General features: G+C 34.5%; 2 protein-coding genes across 5 annotated transcripts in view; one reads left to right on the forward strand and one right to left on the reverse strand.

The window, feature by feature from the left end:
* Positions 1 to 14814, forward strand: part of IFT74 (intraflagellar transport 74) — a 38740-nt gene that overhangs the window by 1185 nt on the left and 22741 nt on the right. For all 3 annotated transcript variants that reach the window (XR_009276221.1, XR_009276220.1, XM_058827668.1), the window contains exons 3-9: positions 99 to 234; positions 745 to 793; positions 1612 to 1710; positions 1886 to 1946; positions 2380 to 2439; positions 3404 to 3465; positions 14101 to 14239. Coding sequence is in view for 1 of the 3 variants with exons in the window: in XM_058827668.1 (XP_058683651.1) it covers positions 99 to 234; positions 745 to 793; positions 1612 to 1710; positions 1886 to 1946; positions 2380 to 2439; positions 3404 to 3465; positions 14101 to 14239 (606 nt within the window). In the remaining 2 variants the exon portion in view is untranslated. The remainder of the gene's footprint in view (positions 1 to 98; positions 235 to 744; positions 794 to 1611; positions 1711 to 1885; positions 1947 to 2379; positions 2440 to 3403; positions 3466 to 14100; positions 14240 to 14814) is intronic.
* LRRC19 (leucine rich repeat containing 19) lies at positions 1583 to 10879 on the reverse strand. 2 transcript variants are annotated; one of them, XM_058827669.1, is made up of 5 exons: positions 10593 to 10879; positions 8117 to 8209; positions 6673 to 7183; positions 6280 to 6474; positions 1583 to 5054 (listed from the first exon to the last, which is right to left on the reverse strand). In XM_058827669.1, the coding sequence occupies exons 1-5, from the start codon at positions 10617 to 10619 to the stop codon at positions 4729 to 4731; spliced, it is 1152 nt and encodes a 383-aa protein (XP_058683652.1). In that variant the 5' UTR covers positions 10620 to 10879; the 3' UTR covers positions 1583 to 4728. The 2 variants fall into 2 exon arrangements, with proteins under 2 accessions (XP_058683652.1, XP_058683653.1); XM_058827670.1 differs by lacking the exon at positions 8117 to 8209 and having other exon boundaries at positions 10593 to 10650.

The following is a 14814-nucleotide window of genomic DNA, read 5'->3' on the forward strand; positions in this document are numbered from 1 at the left end:
TATAGGCACTGAAATTTTTAACTGCTCTGGAAGTTGCTTAAGGATAATAAAGTAATCATTCAGACTTGGTAGATTTTTCATTTGTTTTTTTTTTATAGATGCCTCCTGGTACAGCAAGACCTGGTTCTCATGGGGGTTCTTTGACTCCTGGAGGAGTCTTATCATCTCAGATTAAAGTTGCAGACCGTCCAGTGACTCAACAGGGATTAAGTGGAATAAAAACTGCAGTGAAAGGTATTTTATACTGAAAATAGCCCTCAAGATGTCTGCAAACATTTTGAAAGAATATTTATTTTTTTAAAGGAAAATTTTTCATCACTGTATAAATTGCAAAGTGAAGAGTTGTGATAAAAAAGAGCAGCAAAACTAAAAAGAAAATTAAAGCATCCTTCTTTCTGTCATTACTCTTGGCAGCTGAAGAAGATAAGCATTTCTCTGACACTGAGCTGTCTTTAAAAATAATTCAGAAGAGTAGAACAAGGTTATTGTGTCTTCTTCCATCATTACAGAATACTTAAAATACTCTATTATGGAGTAACTATTCATATACTTGTATAAGCAATGTTATCTTCACAGCAGTCTAAAAATGCCTTATTTTTTAAATTAGATAATAACTTTAATAATAGTAAAAGACATAAGTTGTATTTTTTTTTAATATAAAATTTTGCAGATGGTTCTCTTAATTTACAGTTCATCTAAATGAGGGGTTTTTTGACGAAATATCTGTGCTCTCTCTTTTATCAGGTCCTCAGAGACAGATAATGGATAAAACATACTACCTTGGGATGCTAAGGTACGTCTTAACAACAGATTTAATGGTCTGTTCCCTTTCAGACAGAACTGAAGCTTGACAGTTTCATGCAGTAACTGGTGTTCACATATAATGAACTTGATATATAATATATATTCATATAATGAATAAGTGCTGCTGTAGGAGTGAAGGTTATTTTGCATATAGATATTCTGTAGGAAGAAAGGAAGTAGATTCCCTTGAGATTTTGTTGTTAGGCTTGCTAAGTTAAATGTTCTCTCAGAGCATTAGTAAGAGCAGGATCAGTGATTCTGAGCTTCCACCTCCAGTGTTTGTTAGGCCTGATAGCTCCATTTTTAAGAAGTAGCATTGCAAACTAAACATTTTTTATTGTACATTTCAGATGGTTTACTTGGATTATACATTCAGCTAGCAGTGACAAAAGCAAGACCTTGTGCGGACTATTGCATGCAGAATTTTATCAGTTGCTCATTAATCCTAAATTAGTCCTAATTAGTCCTTTAGTTACAAATCAGTCCTGAAAGTTGTCATTTTAAATATGGATGATTCCCACACTCTGACTTTGCACTGTCATTTTTTTCTTTCCACATCTGTTTTACCAGCAGAGACAAAAAGCTAATTAAAACATTTTTTTTCATACCAAAGTTTTTCAGCAACTACTTAGGACTTTATCTGATACAACCATTTTGCTTTTTTCCCCACTTCTTAGAAATGCTGAGTTGAAAGTGCAGTGTGAGGGATACCAATTGCAAATCTCCTATAGTAAAATATATAAAATATAAAGCTGTGCTTTAATAGTATACCCCAATGTTAATGATTCTTTTTTTTTTTTTTTTCAGAAATAAAACAAATGAACTTACAGCAGAAATTAACAAGCTGCAGGAAGAAGCAGAAATGTACAAGCAAGAGAAATCTGCCTATTTGTCCTATGAAAAAAGGTGAGATGTATTGCAGCTAGTGCAGAGCTAACTTTCTAAGTCACAAGACTATTTTCAAGTATTGGGCAGGCTTCAAGGAATCAGTGAATAATTATTTCTTTCATTATTTTATTTTTACATATATAAATCTTAAAATTTGAACCATTTGAAATTTGACTTTTTGTTTCATATATAGGGCAGAGGCTTTAGCTGGTGAAATCCAAGATTTGCAAGGTCAACTAGCAGACTACAACATGGTATGCTGCTGTCAAATTTTGATACTGAATGCTATCATTTATTCTCCTGCTTGCTTTGTACTGCTTTTGCTTTATTCGGAAGAATTTTTTTACATTTCTATGTAAGAATGTACATTTTAATGGCTAATGCTGCCTTTATTCAGTTATTGGAAGGAGATGGAAACAGAAGAAAAGGAAAAGTATACTATACATTAGAAGAAGCGACTGCATATGGATTTAAGAAATTGGTGCTGTGTAATATTTCTGTACTTAGAACAGCAACATATAATGGTTGTTTCTGAAAACGACATGTGATCTATTCAGATTCCCAAATTATGTTTTTTTCCATTTGCAATAACCAAAATTTGCTGTGTTTTCATGAACTCTTTATCTGATTTTTTTTTTTTTAAAGAAAAGGAGAGCAGTAACTGGTTGGAATTCTGTCTTGTTTCAGGTTGTGGATATACTTAACACCAGAACAGATATGGCAGAGGTGATCCGTGATTACAACATGGTAAGAATTAGGATATTTGCTATGCTTTAACAGTGAAATTATGTGTTACTTTCTTGGTGCTTTGAATGTGTGACACATCTAAGAAAGCATAGCACTGACTTAAAACAGGCATTTTTTTCCAGTTAAATTCTTATAATGTTGGCAACATGTTAGCACTAAGACAATTGCCTGAAGTCTTGTGCTAATGGCCCCATGATATTTTTCTGTGATTTAAATTTGAGAGGGCTGTTATCCCAACGCAAATTATGAGTGTTATAATATCTTTTTTATTTTTTTATTTTTTGGGATGGCATAGAAAACAAGTCTTAAGACAGGCAAATTTAAGCAGACTGCACTGCCCTGTAAAACTACCTGGTGTTCTGGTCATTAAGTTCTCTTTTGTTTTCAGCATTTTAAATGTTTCAAGTGTGAAAAAATAATAAATATATCTCTGGCATAGCTACCACAAAATCAAAGAGTTTTGTCCTTCCTTTGCTTTCCTTACTTTCTAACAGATCCTCTGAGTGTTAAGCGTGAATGGCATTATACGTATTTTATTTCTTATGATCAATTTGTCCACAAACAAAAGGATCCAGCTTCAGTAAAGGTTGTTTTGGTAACCTGAAAAATGGCCTAAATATTTCTTGGTCAAAACAACTTTTTTTTCCTTGCATTTGATTGAATAATAAAGATACAATGTCTGTGTCATAAAGAGGAGAATGCTTTTCATCCCATCTATGTAGTTTTAAAGAGTATATTACTAAATGTTTCAGGAATAGATATCACAGAAATCGTAAGTGAATCCATTTCTCTGGAAGTATTTAAAAGATGTGTATATTTTGTATTTAGGGATGTGGTTTTATGGCGGACTTGTCAGTGCTGAGTTAGGGTTTGGACTTGATGATCTTTAGAGGTGTTTTCCAACCTGTATGATTCTATGATTGATTATAAACTTGATTATATTTAGTTTTTATTTTTTTTTAAGTTAAAGGTTAAGAATGACCGAGACGCTCAGGATATAGAAAAAGTTTTCACAAAAAGACAACTGTAAGTACATTAAGTGTATGTTTTTTGTCTTTGAATAACTCAATTTCTCATAACTCAGCTTGGGAAAGTTGACATGTTACCTGTTACCCTAACAGTTCAATACATATCACAAGTGTTACCTGAACAATTTCAAGGTGATACATTAGTGCCAGATTGCAGCTGGATTTCGTAGTGTTAAACTCTGGTTACTCGTCTGAAGATAATTACCATTACATCCAAGAACAGTTAGGTGGCAGTGGGGACTCCTGTCTTTTGGCAATCTGCTGTCAAGTTTTGGGAGTTTTGTTGTGGAGTAGCAGAGAGAAGAAAGCAAGCAGGAGTGAGAACTAGACCTTTACCTGGCTAGTTAGTTAGGGCTGTGTAGAGGGAAAGATGAAGGTGGTGAGGTGCTTGCAATAAGAATTTGAAAACCATGAAAATGGCTTGTGTATTGATAGTTAATTTAGGCACAAGAGAGGTGCAGGAGAAAACTGTATGAGCCTGCTTGTGCTTGTTCCCAGTGAAAGCAATCTCAGCAGTGAGATTTTGTGTATCCATAAGCACTCCAAAGCAAACAATTTACCAGTTAATAATGTCACATTGCATTAGAACTGTAGTTTTCAACAGCTTGCAGATGTGTCAGTTCCACCTTGAATGCATTTTTAAGTGTTAAGAAAATACGAAGAGAAAATACTTGGTTCAGTAGCAATGCATTAACGGTAATTTATCATTTCACTGTACATACACATTTTTGGGAATAGAGCAGCTGGTCTTTCTTGCTTTGCTAATTTGGGTAAAAAATATCCAAATGCTCCATTCTCTGATTGTTACTTTTGCCCAATAGACTGCAGAACTGTTACAACACTGATTTGGAGCAAGCCCCCAGTCTGTCTTGGTCTGCTTCAATATTTTAGAGAAATTAGTTTTTTCTTCTAGACTTCTTCACAATGAAATCATTAATGATTATGCCGACTTCACCTGCTACTTTTTTCGTGTTAAGCAATATACAGTAAGCCCCCCAATATGAATAGCCAAATACATTATTATAAAAAGTGGATTATGAGTATTTTTTGTAGGTGTTGTATTTTTTGTACCAATAATGCATGCATATGATCCCATTTTTTAACTTAATGCTTGATGCAGTAAAATCTTGTTATGGATTTGGCAAGATCAGGGAGGTAGAGTGCATAACTTCATTCTGTATTGTATGTAATAAAGCATAAAATGGAAGTACAAGTGTACTACGTTTTTGAATTGTTAGTTCAGCATCTGTTGTATAAGACATCAACACTCCTCATTTGCATAAATGTCTATGTATTTATCCTCAATAAATCCATGTTCTTCATCTCCACATGCATGAACTTTCTCAAATATTACAATGGGTTCTTCACTGCTTGTACCCAATACTGAAGGAGAAGGGCTGATGTCAGCTGAGAACTCCTGTTCAAACCTTTCTGAGTCATTTTCTTCCAGACGACGGTGACGGTAGCTCATCAAGTAGTGATACCATGCCGGGCATTTTACAGCAGTAAAAATCAGGAGTGTCGTGCCTAGAACAAATCCTAGGACACCCGCTAGGAAGGTCCAACTTTTGCCAACAAGTGGTAGCCCTTTAAAAAAACAGGAAAAAAAGAGCAATCTTTATGAGGAATACTAGCAAGAACTCAAGTATAATTCTTTTTCATAGTTAAATTGAGAACTCACTAAGTAAACATTGATAGGGGATTTACAGAGTGACTCCAGAACTTCAGTAGAATTTTGTTGCTGTGTTGTTAGGGAGTCAGTAACATCACAGAGTCTAATAATGTATGTCCATCTCGTATTTCCTAGCAGTATAAGTCTACCTTGCATATTTATAAAAAATAATTGTTTCAAAGCCTATTTCAAAGATAAAGCTCTGGGGACATATAAAAGATAAAAATAATAAATACATATAAAAGATGGGTTTTTTTCCAAAAGTTATATTCCAAGATTAACCTTTGGAAAAAAATAATCAGTATTTCTGGCTTCAAATCCTACTTCCCGGGCTTTACTTTTTGCATGGTGTTAATGTCTGAACCCTGAAAATATCATGTCTTGTTTGGCATATTCTTTCAGTATTTATTTTATAATAAAAATTTCAGTAAACTGTAGCCAATAGTCCTTATCTAGCATCTGGTTTGGTGTGCTGGCCACTACCCTAAAATAAATTGTAAAGTGGTACAGCTAAAGGAAAGTGTCACAGTGGTAGCTTATAATTTGTGTGTATATCTGTAGGTAATTTTCCTGCTTTAGACAGAAGAAAGAAGTAAAGCATTTCAGGATGGAAGAGTTAACTGTCATGTAAGGTTAACATTGAAAGGTGAAGAATGGTGAGGAGACTATCACTGAAATTTCCAAAGAGTGTGCAATGAGCACCTTCACATCCTTTATACTGAACACAGTTAGGAAATGTGTAAAATCTCTTAAGTTCATGCTGTCACATTTTAGGAAGACAACTGCATCTAGAAAGCAATTAGTTTTGGAAAAAAACTATTTTTTTGCAAGTTGCTTCCCTAGTTCTGTTAGGCAGAGATCTAGACAGTTATGGGCGATTTTAGGGCTTTGAAATTTCATCATAATTTTTTAGTATCATTTGAAAATTGTGGAGTTTATCTGTTTTGAACACTTATTCGGTAGACCTTAACATTCACAGTAATCTGTGAGACTGTCTACCTGAACATGGAAATATGCTTGTTCTGTACCCCTGGCTTTTATGAAAGAGTTAGAGCATACTAGGAAGGTGAAACAGTATAAAGTCATGAAGCAGCAAATCAAACAGCTCATAAGCAGTAAAGTGAAATATCTGTGTGTTACCTGCACGAGTTCCATTGTTTCCAGTGATGTTCTTTGGAGTCAGAGCTGTTATTAAGGCACTACTTCTAAGATTAACAGCAGGAGTGGAAGTTACTATGTTTTCTAAAGGAGTCTTTTCAGTTTTGCAGGCAGCTGCCATCTTGATGGAGATCTTTTCCTTGTTTGGAAATGTACATGTAGTGTTGCTTTCATTTTCTGTGAATGTGAGCAGTGAAAAGGCTTTGAGATTCTAGTAATTTTTGGCAGTTTAATAAAAACAATCTCATGGATATCTTTGTATTACTGCATAATAGGGGTAAATTGACAGTGGATTTTATCCACATCAGAAAAAAATGCACAGTGAAGTTATTTGATGTAAAAAAGATATGAAATGCTGCTCTTACCAAAACTTACCTAATGTCACACTGGAGGCATTTAGCCATATCTGTAAGTCAAGGAGGTCACAGGAGCAGATCCATGGGTTTCCAGCTAAAACAATTTTAACCAGTTTAAAAGATGATTTTATATGAAAATATTTCAGAAAATTATACTGTAGATTTAAAACTGTCAGGCTTTCTAGAGAAGTGAATGTATCTGAATCCAGTTGAGCAATCATGTTATAGGATAGATTCAACACTGAGAGTTGATTTAATCCTGCAAAAGCTGCTTTATGAACTGTGCTAACACAATTGTTGCTAATATCCAGAGTTATAAGTTTTTTCAGGTTGTAGAAGCTGTTATTGTTCAGTACAGTAATGTTGTTTTCATTCAGCTGAAGTTCAGTGAGGTTAATAAAACGTCCAAGAATCTCTTTGTCATGATCTTCTAAAGTGATTTTATTGTTTTTGAGGCTTAATTTAGTAACATTTTGAAAAAGGTAGAATGAGATATTAAAGAGGTCCTTTCCAGACTCCTCACAAGCAACCTGTTGAAAAGAGAATGACAACAATTAAAAACTGTAGAGAAGTCTGCTAATGAAGATGTCTCAGTGAGGACTGTTAAGGGCAAGAGAAAATGAACTTCTGGTTTTTCAATGCTGTCACTTTAAAAGAAAAATTATGTTGGTCTTCAATAAGTTTTATTTACATCTTTCTTAATTAACTCATGGGCTGGTGATACAGTGGAATGAATCCTCCTAGTGTCTGGAGACCTGATATTCCAGGCCACTTAGTGCTGAGCTCAGTGCTTAGATGCATGGGTCTTTATGTGATGGTCATCCAAAATGTAACCAGTTTTGGTTACAAACCAAATGCATACAATTTTGGAATTAATATTTGGAATTAATTATTTGTTGGGTAAAAAAATAATTCATTTCCTACATAATGTGGAAAGAAGGTGTCATGGAGGAAACTTATTCAAGACTGCAAATAAATTCAAATATGCCTTCTAAAATGTATACTTTTAAAAACATCTATGTTTACTCTTCATTTAAAATAACATATTTAGAGCAGACCTTCAACAAAACATTTATTATATATATTTTTGCTATAGCACTTCATTTTTTTTTCCGTGTTAAAGTTTAGTATAGCTACAGTTTTCTGATATGAGCCTTTGCTCTAATACCTTGAAATATTTTTGTTTTCGGAAAAGAATACACTTATTTATATATGTAAAGAGGCATTGCTGTTGTCTGGAAGAAATTAAGATACAAAATCATCTCAAATATGTTTAGTGCTATTTACCCACTTACAATGACTACCATCAGCTAATTGTCCATTACACAGAAAACCACTTCTTACTTGCATTTTTGTATTTTTTTCTTCAGGGTTTTTATGCTTATGAAACAATTTTTAAAATGCCTTCTGCTTCAGGTGTATGTTTCAAAAATAAAAGTAGTTCAGATCAATGTAAAACTTACGATTTGTGAAGTAATGTTGCAGACAGCAGTGACTGGACTCAAAAACAGTGTTCCAGCCCAGATCACAAGCCAATACTGTTTCATGTTTGGAGCCTAGTAAAAAAACAACACTTTTGACCAGTGTCTTCTGTAGTGGTAGTTTAAGAAATTAATAGATACAGTTATTTCAATGATAGCTTAAGAAATTTTGTTCTATATAAATACTTTGTAATGTAAAATTAAGTGAAAAAATAGGTGTTATCAGAATTGATGAATTCAGCTTTCACTTAATTGAGCCAAGTCTAAAATCCAGTATCAGCAAATAGAAAAGGGTTGGTTAGACAAATTAATAGAGAAAAGTATCATGAATATATAAAACAAATAGGCAGGGCTGTACTCATTAATATCCCTGTTAAAGCAATTATGGGTACTGGAAGACTATGATTGGAGTAAAATGCAGAAAGTATTGATGCTTGCATGCTCTCCTTATACAGTTTCTCTTGTTGCTCTGACAAAATACTAGACAATATTTTATTTGTCCAGTCAGATTTCTTTTACGTACTTCTGTAAGTTACTAAGCATTTTTTTGAATTTTTAATTAGAAGGTCAATCTTTTAATCTCTTTTTTGTCCATAATATAACCTATAATATGACATAAACCTCGACTTGTCTATTATGAAGGTATAGTTGTTGCTCTGATCTTCGGAACTAAGTAAACATTCAATCTCTAGTGATGGAGTTTTTGTACAGATTCAAGCCTAATTTTTTGGAAGTTAGGAAGGGTCCTACAAATGGTATTTTCTGGAGCATTAACATCTCTCCAAGAAAGGGTCTCTCAGTCATTGCCTTTGAGTCAGACACTATTTGCAGTATCTATTCATTTTGAGCAGAAATGTTATGCAATGTCTGTGAAATGTTAAGTTTGTCCCTGTTTATGCCACACTTGAATGTAAATGTTATATGAAAGGTAATGAACCTTTAAGTTTTCCAGTTTTTCTTAAGTGTCTGAAATGATAGGGTGTTGAGTTGATTTTAGTATCTCCTTGCCAGATTTCTGTCTTCCAAAGTAATAGAAACCCAAAAGGTAAAGTGTAAGATACTTGTTTAAAGTGAGCTCTACAGAGCATTCACTGAATTTAACAGAAAAAAATGGGGGAGATTACACGAGGAAGTTTAATTGCACAAACAAGGCTACATATAGGCAGCCTGTCAGATTTACGAAACCTCCACTGGTCCTTAAAATGAGTGCTGGGAGGCCTTTGCTGATCCTAGTGAAATAAATGAGGTCATAGAACAAACTGGTCAAGTCTGCTTGATAACTTCAAGCAGTATATTTGCATGTCAGAGGCTTGACCTCATTCACCTAACTGAGTCAGCCTGGAAATTTCATAACTTCTTGGAAAGAAGAGGAAGATAAATGCCACTTAGAGTGCTCTGATACATTGTGTATTTCTACTTCTGTCAGAAACTTATATTGAATACAAGAAGAGTTCATAAAGCTTTAGCCATTATCTGTGGCAGGGACAAACAGTTCTAGCAGCAGCAGCCACTGTGGAATTATGTTCTGTATTAGGTTTTGCACTTGTCAGTGGTGATACTGGTTGCCTGCATATTTTTTTAGCCAGTTTCTGTATTGTTAGTGGAAGATAAGATGCACTTTTAGAACTCCCTAAATGACCATTTTAACATCTGGCTCTTGCATTATTTGGACTTTAAAGATATAGCTTCCCAGATGTTCAGAAACAGAGCAGGTCTTAACCTGGTCATTTATAAATATAGATCAATAGTAGTTTTCAGATTACAAGACAACAGCCATCTTAAATAGAATGGGAAAAATATATTAAATACTGTTTTTAATGTTTCTCTCCAAGTTAGTAACAACCAAGTTGAAAATTTAAGTTGTACATAGGTCTAAGTCCAAAACATAACTCCTAGCTCTTACTTCAGTTTCTGCTGAAAACGTAGGGATTTCTTACAAATGTGACTGCCTGCATTTTGTGTGTGTAAATCTATATAATCAGTAAGAGAACAGGAAAGCATCTGTAATTTTAGTTGAGGTTTAGCATTTTAGTAGAACCAGATTTTACAAGCTACTATTTAAACTAACTGCTTTGGAAAGAGACTTAGCCTGGCAATACACTGGTAATACATTGCCAATACTTTGATATTTCCTTGTAATTAGAAGTGCTTTCTTAAAAATTTCCATCTGAGAACTTTGAAAATTATATAATTTAAAAATAATGTAATGTTTTTTATTTTTCTGGGGAGGTAATTGAGTTTATATAATCATATAATTATATAATCAGTCTGGTTTTCAGAGTTTGTTCCCCAGGTTTCTAATGGAGTAAAATTTACTTAACAACTCAGCGTGTCCAAGGGCTGTACTAATTCCTGAAATTTTAATGTACCTTGAGATGTGTTTGCTTCCAGTCTAGCAACAAAGTTACAGTAATAAATCTTTGTCTGCATTTTGAATTAGACATGCCAAGTTCCTTACCTTTCTGTTGCTTCTTACAGGTATCATGTGTACACATGTGTAGATTTTTCAGTGCACTGAGAAGAAATAACACGGTGAAACAGCACTTTGTTTTTCTTCAACCTTTGTACCTGATGAATAACCAAGCAGTGTAAAAAAAATAATAAACCTAGAAAATCCTTAGCAAAAGATTGACTAAGTTGAGCAACTTTTTATAATCATCTTGGATTTAATTGGATCAGCAGCCAATAGGAAAGCCAGTAGGAAATATGCTGAAGTGTCAAGTTCCAGATCATAGAGGAAGCAGTGACTTTAAATGCCACAGGTGGTTTACAAGTATGTTGAATTATAATCAACTGAAAAATGTTGGGAGACAGAAAGTCTTGCATTTTTAATTTGATCATTCATCAAATGAAGAAAATGTCAGGATATTTGCATACTGAAGTAAAGCTTTCTAGTAGCCAGTTAACTCTGTATTATGCTTGTATTTCGGAAACATCGTCAGAGGAACTGCAAGGTGATACATAAAGCTCTTCATTTACAAAGAGTTACACACACTGTAAGGATGTCTGTAAAAAGGGCTGTATTTCAGGAAGAAATTCTAAAAACAAATCATACTTGTTCTGGAGTAAATGTCTATGTACAGGCTGAAAAAAAGGGATTATATACAAGCACTTTGTCCTATAATTTTAAATTGCATTAGTGCTCATTCTGTCCAATGCATGCCACCAAACTACAGAACAGTTCATCTCCTTTCCATCTCCATTCCTCTCCAATATGTGTCTGTATAAATTGTCTTACTTCACTATGTCTTTGCTGTTGTTGGCACTTTTGTTTTGCATAATATCTCAAAACATACTACAATTTTCCAAGCCTCATCCCTGATTCATCTTCATCCATAGTGTTCAAATTACTTGTGGTAATGAATTGTGTTTCTGTGACAGCCATTGCTGATTTTTTTTACTGCCTTTTGAAAAATCTCTAAGTTGCAGCCTCCCCTCAGATGGTGTCTGAGAAGATGCATCACAGTCAATCAGACATTTCTAGTCTCAAGGACATACTTGAAGTATTCAGCTAGGAGTCAATATCATGTCAGAAAAGAAGAATTGCCTCGTGTAAAGAGGCTACTCTATAGTGTGTCCACACACACTTTAAATAGAGGGGGCTGGAAAAGTAGGTTTCTTTCCGTGTCCTGCCTTGCACACTTTAAATCTCAGTCATAAATGAGAGAAATCCCATCGAGCTTGGAGACACCACTGCCCTCAAGAGTGGTATTGCTATACATGTAGCAAACTGTATTCTCACTCTATTGAAGGTTCCAGTGATCTCCAGGAAAGGCACCATGTTTGTATTTAAATACAAGCTCCTTCTAAGTCATGCTGCGTTGTCTCCAGGAAAACTACATCTAGAGTGGAGATTTCTGCTGAAAATCAGCACCCTTAGCGTTATGTTGAATTTTTTACTGCCATTTCTCTATTTTCTTTCTTCCATGTCCACAGTTGGGCTTAATTTGAGAGAAACTGTCACTGCTGAGACCTTGCAACAGCTTTCATTGGCCCAAATTGAGGCATGAGGATTATTCAATAAAAGATGCAACATGAAAGCTCCCTGACACAGAGCTCCTAGCTCTATGCCTTCCAAAAGGTCTTGGATCAAACTACTCCTTGTAGCTTAAAAAATGGCTTATTTCCACTGCCACATGTAACTGTAACATAATTAGCCATTTATAAACTGGTACACTTGCGGTGAGGGCCTCATATTTGGACTGGGTCTGAATAAATTTGTTTTAGTCTCAAGAGAGAATTAAATTCAATGTCACGTTACAACCATCCAAATTTGCCATATTAAGTGGGAGATCATCGCTTCAATTGTTTTCATCATGATCAGGTCCAAAGCACTTTTGTGGCTTGGCCTGTTAACCTGACATAATTTCTACATAATATTCTCATTTTCCTGGAGATTATAGATCTTTCTCGGAAGCTAGTTGGAAGTGGTTATACTTTTGAAACTCTTTGGAGAATTCCTTGTAAGTGATCAAAACTCTGGGGAAAGGCTGAGGGAGCTTGTTTAAGGCATTTTTTAATGTCCAGAACAGAAGGCTTAGTGGGTATTTTGTCAAAGTAAATACCTGATGGACAGAGGTTAAGAAAATAGAGCTGCTCTTAGTGGTGCCTAAGGGCAGGACAAAAGAGAATGAGCACATATTGAAGAACAGGAAAGTCCATTTAAATATTAAGAAAAACTTCTAGGTTTGTAAGAGTGAAGAAATATCAAAGCATTGCCTAAACAGGTTGTGGTGTATCCATCCTTCAAGATACTGAAAACCTGAAAAAGACATAGACGACCTGCTGTTTTGAAGAGACTGTGCTTCAAGTAGTGCACAGCTTGTAACAGACAACCTTCAGAAGTCCATTCCAATGTCAACTCTACTCTGCTTCTACAATATTTTCATTAGTGTCTTACCCTGAAATTATCATTATGCAGTTCAACTATTTTGCATCATCTCTTAAACTTGAGGGCATTCTTGACTGCAGTCCTTGATCCAGTCATGTCAGTTACACAATTTACAACTTGTCCTGTTACAACTCAGGAAGAATTAATGAAAAGGAGAAGAAAAAAAATCCTGAAGGAAGGTATTCAGCTGATTTTGACATTCTTAACAGGAGAAATCACTCTGGAAACAAACAAACCGTTTAAGCAATCTTTCATGGTCAGTGAAGGGAATGAAGGTATACTCTTCAGGGTCACAGTAGTGGGTGTTTTTTTAAAATTTCCTTTTAGTATGTTCTGAAATTGACTCTAGCTTTCAGGAATTTCATGGTAATTACTAGACTTACTGTAAAACAGTGAGAACAAGTTCTTTATGTGTCCTTTAAATCTGTTAAGACAGTTGCTTATAGCTCACTATAGCTGGACTGGTAAAGCTTTTATATTTGCAAACTATCAATTTCCTAAAAAGATTAAAGCTGGATGAAGAATGTAAAAAATGCCTAATTTCTTCTCTACTGCTTATTTAAAAAACTACACCGCTCAGCCCTCTGGAGCCACCATCCATTCTTGAGTAATCAGCAATTCTTTGCGAAAAGTAATCTCTTCATCATCATCTCCTGCTGCTGCCAGGTCCTGTTATCTGCATAATTTATTTTCTTAGTGTGTATTCACAAATTGCATACCAGCTTCTTTATTTGAAACTGCCAGTTTTTACTCCAGAAATTCACTTATTGAGAGGGAGTACTATACTTTTGCCAGTGTTGAGACTAATGCAGATCGACAGCGTGGGAATGTTGGGAAACACCATGTAAGTATTATAAAGGAAGATAATTCTTCATCTTCTCTACATTTTGTGAATGTTTGTATAGCTAATTCAGCTCCTCCAAGATTAGATACAAGTTGGTTACTACTTTTTAAAGAGTCTAGGCTTGTTGTGTTACACTGACCACTTCAGTGAAGCTGAAGAATACTGGAGTTTGAAATGAGTGCTTACAATAAATACTAACTAGTGAAACTTAAAAAACCCATATTTTTACAGCTTGGAAAAGAGAATTAAAGACTTAGAAGAGAATATTGAATGTGAAAAGGTTGCGGCAGATGACATAATGAAAGACATGTCGCAGGAAAATCAAGCTAAATATATGGAGCTAAAAGCTGCTAATGAAAAACTCTCCCAGGTTGGTTTGTTTCATTATACTTACCTAAAATATTTCTTAAACTGGCTTCATGCGGTTTAGATAAAATTTAAGTACTAAAGAGCTCAGCAACAGAGTAATACAACAAAAAAGCTTGCTGGTATCTTTATCACTTGTAGAAGTTACTGAAAACAGAGTGATTGACTAAGACCAAATACTTTGTCTTTTTGTATTTCATATTTCAAGAAGAAATAATGTTTACAATGTTCTGTTTTAATTTAGGGTTTGACATGCAGTTTTTAAAAGCTACTGCAATATTTAGATATTCATCATGTGTTTCATCATGTGTAAAAAGCCAGCAAAAAGAAAAAAGAACCCCAGCAATTTTTGTAGGTCACTTGAGTAGAAAGTTTTCTTGTGGTGTAAAAAAGTGAATCTCTAGCTTTTTCTATTATTATTATTGTTATTATTGTATGTCTGAATGTATCAGAAAAAAATGGACTGGGCTTTATAAAATGTTTGTTCCTTCACTAATCCTAATGTTAACAACAGGAGTAACATTTCTAGGCTCTCTGGAACGATCTAGTTCAAGCCATACAGTCTTAAAAATTTCTCTG

Source organism: Poecile atricapillus, chromosome Z (assembly GCF_030490865.1).
Source record: "Poecile atricapillus isolate bPoeAtr1 chromosome Z, bPoeAtr1.hap1, whole genome shotgun sequence".
Taxonomy (NCBI): Eukaryota; Metazoa; Chordata; class Aves; order Passeriformes; family Paridae; genus Poecile; species Poecile atricapillus.

Excerpts from the sequence above, each read along its gene's own strand:
- LRRC19 (XM_058827669.1), bottom strand. The coding sequence starts at position 10,619 with ATGATACCTGTAAGAAGCAACAGAAAG. Across the intron at positions 8,210-10,592 it reads CTGTAAGAAGCAACAGAAAG|GCTCCAAACATGAAACAGTA; the intron begins GTAAGGAACTTG and ends TTTTTTTACTAG. Across the intron at positions 5,055-6,279 it reads AAACAATGGAACTCGTGCAG|GGCTACCACTTGTTGGCAAA; the intron begins GTAACACACAGA and ends GTTTTTTTAAAG.